The sequence below is a fragment of the Rhamphochromis longiceps genome, linkage group LG1, assembly GCF_057381845.1.
Source record: "Rhamphochromis longiceps isolate RC_006_pf linkage group LG1, R_longiceps_female_GT1.1, whole genome shotgun sequence".
Lineage (NCBI taxonomy): Eukaryota > Metazoa > Chordata > Actinopteri > Cichliformes > Cichlidae > Rhamphochromis > Rhamphochromis longiceps.
In genome coordinates this window covers 31,676,081-31,690,556 of record NC_140557.1, presented here as the reverse complement: position 1 = coordinate 31,690,556, position 14,476 = coordinate 31,676,081, and the positions used below count along the sequence as shown (strand labels likewise).

Sequence of the window (14,476 nt, the reverse complement as noted above, 5' to 3'; positions counted from 1 at the left end):
TGAAAATGACAAGATGCCAATAAATGACTTCCTCCAGAGTTTCTTTAATGAAATGACAACCCACCAGCCATAGCATTAAAACCACTGGCAGGTAAAGCGTATAAAATTAATCATCTTGTTTTAATAAAACGCTCTGCTACAAAACCTCGGGTCTTGGAATTTAAGGAGATACGAACCACCCACCTAAATATTGCAACACCAGCAGGGGTTCCCCCAGCAGGACAATGCATCTACCACACAAGGAACACAGCAAGGAGACCCAGGTGCTGACCCAGCTTCCAAACATCTCAAATCTCAAGCTGAACAAGCTTGCACGAGACCCCAGGGAACAACTCCATCTACCGAGGCAACCCACAGGACCCAACCTTTGTGATTCAAAAATACCAAAAGACAACCCCAGAGATACCATGTCAATCCCACTGATGACAGAGCTGTTTTGCAGCACAATATTAAGCAGGTGATTTAATGTTAAAGCTCTCAGTTCATATGCCCTACCAAAATTCAATAGATTTGTCAGGTCATCTCATAAATAGGAGTACAGCAGCATAGTCCCTAAGTGGTAATTTGTTATAATTATACAAAGGAAAAGAGTGGGAGGCTGCGACTCCAAGTTTAATATTTATTTATTTGTGGTGTGTCCGGATTCATAGGCTGCATCCTCCTGAGGCCGCATTTGGAGGCCGATTACAACACGATGTAAAATACCAGAGGAAAGAATTTAAGATCTGCTTTAATGAAACTTGGGTCACAATGATAAAGCATATGAAGCTGTTTGTAAGAAAGAATGAGACACACAATGTGTTTCCTTTCAATTGATTTGAATATTTTCAAAGTAAAACTCCAATAACCCTGGAATGTTATTGTTTTTATATTGTCTAACATTTGTATAAAGGTGTTTTTATGAACATATTTAATAATTATTTCATTGTTTTTATTTGTTTTTGTAGTAGTTATTATTAGTCAGGTTATTACTAGAGGTCTTCACAACTGTTTTTAAGTCTTGCCTTTCTTGATAAATAAAGTTTAAAGGCATGCCTCTGAACTGAAGAGTCATATTTGAGTTAAGTTCAGTTTGCACAAAAAAACAATTTTACATTAATTTATAAGAAAAAAATGTAGTTCACATCCATCTGAAATTATAGTAATATACTATTTTGTTTTTTGTCCTATATGCTGTGATTCCATCGCAGAAGCACTGAGAGCACTGTGGTTTTAGATATTGGCGTATTTTATTTTATTTTAATGACATAATTCACGTTTGCACGTATAAAACATATTCTGTCTGCTATAATATTGATAAATATCCCTGTAATTTTTAAATAAGCCTCTCTTTAAATTATTGGCCGCAGTAACACGTGATTTTCCCTTCAGCGGCCTGCTCTTTGATGTGGAGCACGTGAACGGAACGAGGCCCTCGAGCGCCGTCATTAGCTGGGCACACGTTCACTAAATTATGACTAATTAGCTGTTAGCACGCCTCATAAATATGACCTTTTATTGCAGCCAGCGGTCGTTGTTGTGACATTTCTTTTAGGCTGTCTGTCCACATCATGGCGTTTTCCCTGGTGAGTTGAAACGGCATTAAATGGGTGAAATAAGTCAGTTTTGCGCCACGTCTAACGTTATTATTTGACCGTATGTCCGCCTCATTTGGCCCATTAGTTCCTCCCCGGAACAAAACAAACAAACAAAAATCCACTTTGCAGCATGGTGCACAAGCTTGACCTTTAGCTTTTAGCATGAGTGCTGGGTTAATTGTGTCCCTCTCACGGCCTCCTTCTGCAGAGAAACGAAGCCCGCAGGCCTGAGAGCCCAGACACCGATTCTCCGGCACTGTCCACCTGCAGCAACGCAGACATCTTCCGCAGGATGAACACTATGCTGGGCAACGCTCTGGATTTCACCGGTGTGTGCACCACACCCAACACCAAGGGAAAACCAAACCTGATGTCCGGTAAACCCTCACTCCTCACTCACTCTGCAAGAGTTAAACTTGGGTGGGCTTGAGTGCAAAGGCGAAAAACAATTAGTATCCGACACTACTGCAGCCTAAACTTATTTAAAACGAGGCTGTAGCCATGAGGGTTTAAAACGTTTTAGAAATGCTCAAATAGCTAAATATTTAGCAAGTCCGCGCAAATCTGTAGTACTTTTTTATTAAGGTCTAATAGTCAAACTGCATTTTCTGCTAACTTTATTTGCCTACACATCAAGTGCTCATTGTGGTCACTTGCAGTCAGGGAAACGTGAAGGTTTTGATTTGGGCCCCCAGATGGTATCAACAGCTGTTTTCACTGTTTGATAAAAATGAAGTGTTTTAGCTATTCAACAGAATTATTTTCATTTTATATTAGTAATATAGGTACTGTAGTATTGAGGGATATTACATAAGCAATACTGTAACAATTTGAGTCCCAAAGTGCTTGAATCTCTTTGGAAATTCCCAGTCTTTCTCAGTTGTGTGAATTTTGAAGCTTTTAGTTTCGTGTACAGTGAAGTGTGAGAAAGCAGGTCACATGACCTCTGCCCTCAGTGGTAGCTTCTCCTGCTGCTGTAGTTTGCATTTTCCTTAAAACCACAAAATCATGAAGGAACATGCATGCAGTGTGCAGAACCAATGTGGTGCTCTGTAAGATGAGAGCCTGCGTTGCCTATAATGGAAATCCCCCTTCGACTTTTTAAAGCTGTTGAACCTCCTTCACCTTGTCTTTTTATTCAGGTGCCAGCAGCTGATTCATACTGCATTGCTGGTCTGCAGCACTGCAGTAGTTCTAAGTGGGTTTTTTATTTTTTTAAACCACAGGGGTGGTATTTGCCAAGATTTTGGCTCAGGACAGTGCTGGAGTCCTTTCAGTTTGCTTAAAGCATGTCTGCTCTTGTGACTTCTGCTCTTGTTTTTAGATGACAATACAATCCTTAGTTTGACATGAGCAGAGCATAAATGTTGCATAGCAAAGGTAAGCTGGGTCTTGATGCACAATGAGCTGAAGTTCTTTTTGTCCCATCCACTCCAGCTTAGTCTTGCTGAATCAGGGGTGTAACTAGCAGCTGGAAGCTTTCCAGGCCTAGGAAGGGAGGAGCTGGTGGTGCAAATCACTGTCCTCAACATCTGATCAGTCAGCTGCTTCAGCTACAGCGAGACACTCCTTGCCCGTTTGTTCAGTGTTGGTGTGCTAAAATAAATTCACAAGCCAGTCTGAAACTGAAATGCCCTGAGCATCCTCAAGTCTACAATACTTTAGTTGAAGTCTGCTGAGTCATTTGCTACCATGCTGCCTCCCGCCATGCTTCTGTAGCTCTGCCCCTCTCTCCCCCCCTCCCTCCTGCCTCTGTCAGCTCGCTCGGGGAAACGAGGCTAGACACAGAGTAAGCAGCAGTAACGGCAGCAGCTGTCTTCACACTGACTCGGAGACGTGCTGTGCCTACCAGAGGGGAGTACTTCTATCAACAAGCCAATAGCTCCAACAGGAATTTTTCATTAGTTGTTAGGCAAGGAAGCGGGGAGGTGGGGGAAGCTGATGTCATTAGCAGGGGTGTGCGAGTGCATCAGCAGCCATGTCACATGCTGCTAGGTGGGTCAGTGATGCGGACGGAGATGCATGGCAGTTGCACAGGGCACAGAGGCAGCAGGTTAGCTCCGCCGTCAGCCAGGGTAGGGGAGATGTGTTTATTGAGGGAGTTTATTGTGGTTTCTTTACCAGAAGGGGTTTTGACAAGTCTTGCTTTGATCTTTTCTGTATAATGATGCCGATGGGAGGCTGAAAAACGTTCTTTGTGACTAACACTTATCTCCTTTCGCTCTTGCTTAATCTGTGAACTGGATTTTGGCACAGAGTCGGACCTGGCTGCAGTGGGCAGCAGGAGGATGCTTTTCCCAAACTGCGATGCCATGCCTGGCTCTCAGGAGATGTCGTTATCCAGGGACCCGTCGGGTGTCGCAGACCTGGGCCTGGGTCTTCAGTCTCTCCGTCTGTCTGGCTGGGACAAACCTTGGAGCAGCCAGGAGGCAGATACACACACCTCCCCATCTCACATTCAAACCAGCTCACCCTCCAGTAAGTGCCAGACCTTGAACTGTGTTATAGGATTCTGTTTTATTTGGGGATACCAGTTTCCCTAAAAGTTTTCTGGCTCTTACTTTTAAAGAGAAAAGTGGAATGAATATAGTAAGATTGTTTTTATTGTGTAGCTCTTGTTAATATTAAAATGGTTGGTTAACAGCAGTCGGTGTGGGAACAGCCTGTAGCGTCACTACGGAGGATGATGTGGCAGTTTTGCTTTACTGCATCCCTAGCAAACACACGAACAGCCAGTGAAGCTACTTTTCTTTCTCAAACTCTCATCATGTTGCCTGAGAGTCAAGTTAAATATTTGTTACCTGTTGATCAAACTTGAGTCAGGGATGTCAGTCAGAAAACTGCAGTAAACCCACATATTCAGCCCAAGTCAAAGCTGATTGACAGATGTACGCCAAGTATATGTAAATTTTGACATTTTTCAGACATGTCTTGTTTAAGACTGTTTTGCCATTTTGGCAGCACTGATAAGGATGGCCCATTTGTCCTGACCCATTTGTAGCACAATAGTTTTGCTGCATGTCCACACCAACCCAGTGTAACTTAATTTAAAGCTTTCCAAACTGGGCCTGCAATAAAGTGTGACAAAGCTTTGAATGCGGCCTACAGCTGAATAATCCCCTTCAGAGCCTCATGTTGACTTGCAGGCCATGCCGTACATGCCTGTCACTGTTGCCAGTTGACTCACTTGGGCATCAAGAGCAAGCGACTTGTTAATGCTTAAGGAATTGTTGCTTGGCGTTTACTGGATTTGTGTTAGAAACGCTGGCTTCCAATTGATTTGACTTATAAAAAGGCATCTAGCATCTGAGGGGAGAAATTGTTTCATCAGCATTCTGGTTAGAAAATAAAACTGAATGACTCAACAACTTGCGCTTTAAGTCTGTTGGCAGCCAGCTTGCACATCTGGTATGTTGACCAAGAATATTTTTGGAAACCTCAGTTCACATGGCTACCTTTTAGTTCTGATCAATGTCTGTCTGTAGATTCAGCACAAAACTCAATTTAAGATGCCCTTGAAGATTCACCTTAAACTCGAGTTTGCTGTGTCGCTTCATTCCTGACAAATCAATGCAGCTCTTTGGGCACAAATCCCATTTTCTTCAGTTTACTTGAAAAGCTGAAATGGCAAACAAGCTATCGAGTAACCTTACATGGCTACTGGCACAGATCGCGCTCTTTTTATACTAATTGTAATTGTTTTTCAGTGTTGGGTCTACTGAACAGTCCCTTCAGTGGCCTCCTTGGAAAGCCCCCAGGCTACCTGCCCCCCGATTCCATGAGCATGACGGCTGACTTTCTGGAGAAGTTTCCCGGTGTTGCTCGCATGGCAAACCGTCTAGACTCGTGCTCTTTTTTGGACTCTCGCTCCAGCAGTCCTGAAGACTCGGAGACCAGTGGATTCAGCTCTGGCTCGGATCACCTGTGTGACATGTTGGTAAGGCAGATTACTTTTATTCTCCAGCTTTGTGTTGGATTGGTGGAAGGTGAATATCTCAAACCCCAATCAACCCATTTACTGTTTTACTGTAGCATCCAAATCTACAGGGTGTGGCTGAAAAGATGGGCTTAGAGTGTGATTTGTGTGCATGAACTTCACTTTCATTTCTCTGCAAGGGTCTTGCACTTAAAGGTATGATAAAGTAATTTAAGGCTATTTAAAGGGGGTAAAAAAATTGTTGTTCTAAGAAATGTACATTAATGTGTAATTACATCTTCCAACAGTTAATGCATTCTCATAAATCTAAAATGAATCTATTAGAAATGCACAAGATTAGACAGTTTGGGGAAGCCACCATGTTGCCCTGCCATATTGTATACAGTGGCTGAGAGAGATCGCCATTTAAACTATAACCTCTTCACCTCAAAGCTCATTACCTGAACTGAAGTCTGCTCTAACACACAAACATGCTTATTTAGTCCCAATATTGTCACAGTTGTCAACTATCTGGGTTATGTGTAATAGTCTACTGTCCCAGCCAAATGGCAGCAGCTGGTTGTAAGCAGTGTTTACAACAAATGCTGATCTCTTCAGCTCATCTCAATATTGTCATTGGACAGAAGTGAGCTTTACTGACTCACCAACTCGTATTGGACGCCTTTCAAAGTTTTACAGCCACTTCGAGAGTAAATGGACACTCGGCATATTGACAGCTGATGAACAGTGACTGATGGCCAACAACACTACAGATGAATAGTGGCCAGAGCTGTTTGTCCTCCAGCAGCCACTGTAGATAAGATTATGAACTTAAATCTAGAGGGGCACTAAATCGAATTTGGTTGTCTGCAGTATACTGATATCTAGCAGTGAGATTTTACACTTTTTAAAGATTCTTACTTTCTCAACTAACAGGAGTCTACCTTAATCTTCCTTTGGCCTGCTTTTTAACTTTGAGGATTTAAAGGGTTTGACATTATTCTATTGGACACGGCAATCATCAGCTTTGTTGTTCAAGCTTCCATCACAGGGTATTTTCAGTATTAACTTTCTGGCTTTTCTTTTCTTGTAAAACATCAGAAATGAGTTTTGGAGATGGATGTCAGAAATTGATCATTTATATTAAGGCAGGCAAAGTGGAGCTTCATGCTGTAGGGTTTTTATTTTTTGTGCCACGATGGCATTTATTAACTTTGAGTTTTGGCAGCAGACAGTGTGGAGTGAAAGCTTCTGATTATCAAGTCAGATACTGCACCCAGTCTAAACCCTTCAGTGAATTTCAGTCAGTTTAATTTCCTTTGACTTTTTATTTTAATACACAGAATAGAGGAAAATATGAGGCCACGTTACACTAACGCATATCTTCTTCTCCAGTCCACTTTGCGGATTTCCCCTCCCCTGCCTTATCTCACGTCAAACGTGCAGAAGGACCTGCTGCGACTGGGCTCTCGCCTGGACCCTCAGGACACTAGCTCTCCTCTGACCCCTCCATCCAGTGCCAGCCCTTCCTCCTTGGCTATTTCCCGTCGCTGGCGTGCTGGCTCTTCATGGCCGGGTGCAGATGTGCTTGATCAGCCAGAGGATGCTTTCAGCATTGAGAGGGAGGCCCGCCTGCATAGACAGGCTGCAGGTAGCCACTACTCATTAATCATGAAACTGTTCAAGCATGACCAATCCACAAACCTTGTCTATCTTGTTTTCAACTCAGCTGTGAATGAGGCGACATTCACCTGGAGTGGACAGCTGCCTCCCCGTAACAATAAAGATCCTCTTTACTCCTGCAAGGTCTTTCTTGGTGGTGTACCCTGGGACATCACAGAAGGTAACTGTGGCTGTGAACGGTCTTTATTTTCAAACACGTTCTTCTGATATTATGGGGGGAAGGTTGTTTGGTTTTTGTTTTAAAGATTTGAAAAGATCGTTTATTGAAATCCCAGATACAGACATGCTTAAATCTGTTTCTGTGGAAGCACAGACTCTTTTATTCCCTTTGGGTTTTTCAGGTTTGGCCCTACTTTCATGTTTCAACACATGTGGCCCTGATGGTTCTGAACAGTTCACCAACAGTGTAACAGTCAGCCATAGTGTGTTTTACTTGGTACATGCAACCTTTTTATTGTAGCTTTACAGAATTGATTAATGCTGAATGGTTTAGTTTGCTAACCAGTATCTTGGCAACAGCTGCAGATGTGTGGCTATAAATGGCAGCCACTGAAAACTAGAGCTTGGGACTAATGGCAGCATGAAATAAACATGCATTCCAGTTTTAAAAATGACTATACTTAAACCCTTATTTACTGTAGTCTTTTTGGCAGCGATTACAGGCATTGGTTAAAACCTCACTATCTTGGGACATCCCACTGTCACACAATGAAGGTGTGCATTGTTATTCCACCCTCACAAACTGATGCTTTATTTCAGCTGGCCTGATCAACACCTTCAGTGGTTATGGTCCTCTGACTGTGGAGTGGCCGGGTAAGGATGGAAAGCACCCTCGCTGTCCTCCCAAAGGTAATGTCGCCAAAGGTAACAAAGAGCTGGTAGGCTATTTTTTTTTTTTCCCCTTCTGGTTTTAAGGTGCCACTGTGGTGAGCATGTAGTAAGGTGGTGAGTAACTGATGGTGATTCTGGGCATTACTGGAGCTTAAAACATGGCGTGTTAGAAGCAGGGGTGGGCTAATGCTCTCAGTAACACTTTGCTAATTAGTTTGTATAAATGAGTTTTGCCGACTTCCAGCGGTGACGTACCCCCACAGGCCATAAAGTTGTAAACTGGTTTTATGACAGTTTTTCTAAGTTATTTTTTTTTTTCTCAAATTTTCTTAAATCTACATTTCATATGGACCTGGGCTAAAATTGGTCAGCATTTCATCACTGATTTATTAGTCTAATTATACATTACTTCACACTCCCAACTTTTTCGGTTGGACTTGGAACTTTGAATTTCTGCAGTTACAGCATTAAAAGCATTAAACCTGGCTCAGTGTCAAGTACTTGGCACCTTTCAAAGCTTTCAGCAAATCAGCTACAGACAAGTTGTAATCTGTCAGAACCTTCTGGAAATTGTATGAAATGCTATCAAGTTTTACTGTAGTTGCTGTGCTACTCAGTCTTGGGTTGTTGTAGTTCAAGAGGCAACATGCACTGTAGCACCAATGGTATCGGTCTGCGCTGCAGAATGATGCAGCAAGTAAGCCTCTTTAAAGTGTTTTGGTGTTTGTCTGTAGGGTACGTTTACCTGGTGTTTGAGAATGAGAAGTCTGTCCGGGCTTTGCTCCACGCCTGCTCCCAGGACCCGTTTCACCCTGAGGACAACAGAGAGTACTACTTCAAGATGTCCAGCCGCAGAATGCGATGCAAGGATGTAGGTGGAAACGAAGCATGCAAGGCATTATTTACTCACTGCATTTACAATTTATGAAATGCTGAATAATCAAATAGTTGTCATATTGTACTCCAGTATGTTTAAGAAATATAGGTATAGTTTGAATTCTGTCTGTGATGCAACTCCAAGAAATGGATTGTCCAGGATTAGATTCTGTAGAATCTGATTTCACACACCTTGTTTGTCAGATTTCAACAATAACTAATTCAAGTGAGATCACCAGCACACATCGATATAGATGGAAACCTGTAGAAAGCTTCTACGTCTATGGATTCTTTGATCAGACCTTGTTAAGAACACTTATTATGAGACAGTTGGCTTTTGTTTAGTGAGCGATCCTAGTGAAGGACGGGAAGCGAGGATGTCTGTCCTGAACGCTGTGGCTCTTGGCTGCTACAGGTGCAGGTGATACCCTGGGTGATCTCTGACAGCAACTACGTGCGTTGCCCTGCTCAACGTCTGGACCCGAGTAAGACGGTGTTTGTTGGCGCGCTGCACGGCATGCTGAATGCTGAAGCGCTGGCCAGCATCATGAACGATCTCTTTGGAGGAGTCATGTATGCTGGCATTGACACGGACAAGCACAAGTACCCAATAGGTGAGACTGCTAGTCTCGAATTGTCAGTCAGCATCTACTGCAGTTCAGTTCTTGGTGTGTAGGTGTGGTTTGACCTTTAAGAGCTGCTTTGAGTGACATTGTTTGTCTTCTGTACAGGCTCTGGACGTGTCACTTTCAATAATCAGCGCAGTTACCTGAAGGCTGTGTGCGCAGCATTTGTGGAGATTAAAACACCCAAGTTTACAAAGAAGGTAAAGACATGTTTACTGCATGTGGTCTCTACAGCAGCAGAGAAGTCTTTCAACAGCTTTATGCTGCTTTTGGTAAAGTGTCAATTTTCAAAACTTGTCTGCTGTAAATTGCGCATCGTTTCCCCTTCAGGTTCAGATTGATCCCTACCTGGAAGACTCCATGTGTCAAGTTTGCCTTCGCCAACCTGGACCTTTCTTCTGCAGAGACCAGGTCAGTGGAATCTCGTACTCCTTTTTTGTGAGCATGGCTGGGTCAAGCTTTCTGTCCAGTAGACTTCATGTCTTATACTGAACCAGAATAGTAAAGTTTGGTAATTAAATCATGATCCTTTAAGCTTGTTTGTATATGAGAGGACACAAAAGGGAAATTAAGCAGCTTGAGTCTTAACTGTAGTTCAATCTCCTCTTCTGTGAGAACAGTTGTACTTACAGTTCTCTATTGAAATATGGGAGTGATGTTGTTATAGAAGTTTAGAACTTGTCTTGTTTAATTCAAGTTTAAGTTACGATATTGTTAGACTTGTTTTAAATCAGATGTGCCTCTATAAAGACCCGTCTCACTCTTAGGCCTGCTTCAAGTACTACTGCCGCTCCTGCTGGCATTGGCAGCACTCAATGGACATCTTAAGCAACCACCGACCCCTCATGCGCAACCAGAAGAACAGAGACTCCAGCTAGAGGAGACGGATTCATAGTCCCTGAAGGGCCAGAGGAGGTGCCCGTCTGCACGGGGCAAGGCTGCCCGCCAAGGAGAGCACGTGTGCCAGACCTCCAGTACAAGGATACCATGGCACACCACCAGGCACTGGGGATATCACTATAGAAAATGTTCACTTTTGCACTTGCTACATTTTTGCTGTTCACAGTGGCACTATGCACAGTGACCTTGTTGGGAAAGACAAGGGGCCCTTCACTCTTATGCATTTTCCCAGACTTGTGGCCAGATGGAAAGATGGGAGTCAGCCTAAGGTTAAGAAGTGGATGAAAACACCATTTCTTTAAAAAAAATTTATTTATTTTTTTTGGTTTACATGTGTTGCATAGTGAAGAGCAATCACGCAAGTCTCATTGCCGTTCATTGGCAAACGCCATACAGTGCCTTTAAATTTTTATTTCCCCCCCTCCCCCTACCCCCAGTTGGCATCAGTTTTTTCCTGTGCAAGCCAACTGGTGTTTCTTACTTTTGGGAGTTGAATGTTGGGCTTCATTTAACCAGTCGCATTTCAGACATTTTTACGCAGTTTTTTACTAATTTGTACACAAACGGTTTTAAGTCATGACATGAAAATTCTGAACAATTATACCCAGTGGCTGTTTATGGGAAAACCCCCTTTTATTTTTTTTTCCTGGCGTTTTTTTCTTTTTAATTTGCCCTCCAAAATTTCAACTGAATGGGCACAAATTGTTGGATGTACTACTTCGATTTTGTTGGTCCAGTTATATTAAATGTAACTGTAGTACTGGATAACTCAACTGGTAATCCATTTTTCTTTTTTCCAAGCAACTGATGGATCTTGATGAAAGTACAGTGAGCAAATCATTTGTACATAGTTTGATTTCTGTTTTTGCACTTTTTAATTTGCACGTGTGGAGAGGTGGCAGTGGTTTTTAATCACTTTTTGTACATCGGCAGGGGGACATGCCTATGTTAGAACAGCTGCTTGTTTCCTGTTGAATGTAAGAACTTCCACTTAGCTGATGATAAATTATCTATCCCAGAGCTTGAGTAGACCAGTACATGATTCAATGCTTTCTTATCCCATTTTGCCTTCCTGTTCCAGTTGGACATAAATGCATAATAAGCTGTGTGCCAAAGACAAAGTGTCTTTTCTTTATCCATTAGGTTTGTCATGCTGAGCTTGTTGTCCCTTAGCCCAGCTGCTTTTTAGAGTTTTGAAAGTCTACCTCATTGTGGTCTGCCAAGTTTGCTGCTACTTAACAGTTGTGGAGTATGTTCAGATTGGGCACAATAAAGGTGTTTAAGCATTACTAGCCATGTCTGGACTCCTAATTGTTTGTGCTGTCATTTCTTTGAAATCTCAGTCAACAGCCTCTGCAGGTCGCTGCTAAACTGATTTTTTTTTTATTTTATTTATTTTATTTTTTTTTTTATTTTTATTTTTTTTTATTAAGGAGGTGATCACACCTGCAAGAGATGGTAAACTGTAAGCCCAGGAAACGTGATGGTAACTGGGTAGTGGAATGTCACAGAGCTATATGGTTTGTGGTGAAAGGAACCAATGGCAAATTACAAGGTTTGACATGTTTAGAAGACGCCCCCTGTCACAAAGCAGTGTTTTACATCTGTAGTCAAAATTAAAGCTGAAATTGACACGCGCACAGCTTCTATACCAGCCCAACTAAACCATCCAAACGCTTGGGAATGGTGTGAAATAGGACATCACAGGCCCCTCTAAGGTTGATACAAGTTAATAACTTGTCAAACCTTACCTACAAGTTGCTTCTAAACCTGACACTAATTTCATGTAAATCTACCTTAATGTTGTGCTTAAAATCTAAATTGGCAGTTTTGTGCAAGTATCCAGAGCATGGTTAGTACTGTTGCTGCACAGCAAGAAGGTCCTAAGTTCAATTCCACCATCAGGGTGGGGTCTTTCTGTGTGGAGTTTGTGTAGGTACTCTGGCTTCCTCCCACAGTTCAAAGACATGCAATTATTGGGGTTGGGTTAACTGATCAACCTAAATTGGCCATAGGTGTGAATGTGAGTACAATGGTCTCACTGTGTCAGCCCTGTGACAGACTGGCGACCTCTCCAGGGTGTACCCTGCCTCTCGCCCTTTGACAGCTGGGCTAGGCTCATTCATTTTATCAAATGGCAAATGCCTTAGTACATGTCTCAATTGTCTCAGTGCATCTTTGCAAATGATTAAGTACACGTAGCCTACAGTTAGCCCACATTTAGCACATTTTCCAAATGAATAGATCTTGTAGACCTAAACTGATTAGTTGATTCTCAGTCTAATGATCATTCCCTCCAAAACATGTCAGCATGATTTCATTGTATAAGTACTCGCACAACTGTCTGTTCAATTGTCAAAATTGGTCAAGAACATAATACCATGAATACCATATATGAATTTCTTTGAATATTTGATAAATTGATGACAGTCGTTGACAGTCAGGTGAAACTAGACTAACGAAGGGGTAGTGTCACACACAGGTGTGTTCCATGATTGTGTGCTGCCAAACACAGATATATAGAGCTTGACCAGAGCCAGTCTGATCTCTGAACATGGATAGACAAGGCCAAGCAAACGGACAAGGGGAAGTTCCTCCTCAAGGAAGAGGAGGAGGAAGAAGAAGAAGACTGAGAATGCGTGGTGGAGGAATAGGGGGAAGAGGCCGCAAATAATGCCATCACATTGAGACAGATCCGCGATGCCATCCTTCAGGACAATCATATATTCCAGAATATAAACACATTAAGCATCTCCACAATAAACCGGGTTTTGAAGAAGCATCAGATGACAATGAAACAAATCTACAGGGTACCATATGAGAGGAACTCTGACAGAGTGAAGGAGCTGCACTACCAGTATGTAAATGCAAGTCAGTTACTGGTTGTCTCTCATTATAACCTTACCTGTAATCACAGTAAGCAGCAGTTCACTTATTTGGTTTCAATACCTCCTTTACCTGATTTCAGAATCAGTATTTGCTTCATCTGACTTCAACAATTTCAACAGAAAACTGCAGTTTACTGTATGATGCAATTCTCATTACAATCCTTATTTTATTGTCTCCCAATCAAATCTATCTAATACTGTAGGTTTCACTGTAACATCTCAGTAAGTCATCAGTATTTCCCACTCCCCTTTCTATCAAATATCCCTGCAGTACTTCCTCATAGGCCTATTATAGTTTAGAACCACTGGAGTAGTGGCCTGTAGTATATTGAACCTGTGGGGGAGAACATGTAATTGTCTAACTGTAGTATATGACTCTTCTGTATGACTGATTTTATGGTCTTTACTCTATTTTAGAGAATAATGTCATTGGAAGGACATGAGACCCCTCACATCCTGGTGTTCGTGGATGAAGCTGGCTTCAACCTGGCCAAGGGCCGAAGACGTGGCCATAATATTATTGGCCACCTGGCCACAGTGGATGTCCCAGGTCAGCGAGGGGGCAATATAACTATGTGTGCTGCCATTTCTGAGAATGGTGTGGCCACTCACATCCCCAGTCTTGGCCCATACAACACACACAAGCTCCTCATCTTCTTGGATCGCCTTTATACCGATTTTATCCCTGAAAATGAGAGAGGTCTCATAGGGCCTCACCTACCCATTTATGTAATTGTGTGGGACAATGTCAATTTCCACCATAGCCCACTCATTAGGGGCTGGTTTGCAACGCATCCAAGGATGGTCATGGGGTTCCTACCACCTTACTCTCCTCAATCCGATAGAGGAGTCTTTCTCTGCTTGGAGGTGGAGAGTGTATGAGCATCATGCTCAGGATCAGCCGTCCCTGCTCCATGCTATGGACGCAGGGGATGGTTGCGGCATGCACGCCGTGTCTTCCCTCGTTGCATCGCAAGAGAAAGTATCCGCTGTGATGTGGACGAGAATCTGTGGCCAGACGGACAACAGCGTGTAAATAATCAGGAGGGTGAAGACAGTGGACAAGAGCGGGAGAATGAGTACAGCGACCACTGAATAAGTCCTTGTTTTTTGATTTTGTGTTCATACAATTTACTACTGTAATGTACATTTTCTTTTTACATATGTATGAAACTTTCT

The 14,476-nt window shown here is 42.6% G+C and overlaps 1 protein-coding gene across 2 annotated transcripts; it reads left to right on the top strand.

Moving 5' to 3' along the window:
• Positions 1–1,409: 1,409 nt before the first annotated feature.
• On the top strand, positions 1,410–11,698 carry LOC146679015 (cytoplasmic polyadenylation element-binding protein 1-like). Of its 2 annotated transcripts, none has more exons than XM_085411853.1 (12): positions 1,410–1,565; positions 1,786–1,954; positions 3,834–4,055; positions 5,285–5,514; positions 6,889–7,144; positions 7,223–7,336; positions 7,936–8,025; positions 8,742–8,878; positions 9,299–9,497; positions 9,615–9,709; positions 9,840–9,920; positions 10,277–11,698. In XM_085411853.1, exons 1-12 carry the CDS (start codon positions 1,551–1,553, stop codon positions 10,385–10,387), a joined length of 1,719 nt encoding a protein of 572 aa, XP_085267979.1. In that variant the 5' UTR covers positions 1,410–1,550; the 3' UTR covers positions 10,388–11,698. The 2 variants fall into 2 exon arrangements, with proteins under 2 accessions (XP_085267979.1, XP_085267971.1); XM_085411845.1 differs by having other exon boundaries at positions 7,936–8,040.
• Positions 11,699–14,476: the final 2,778 nt, after the last annotated feature.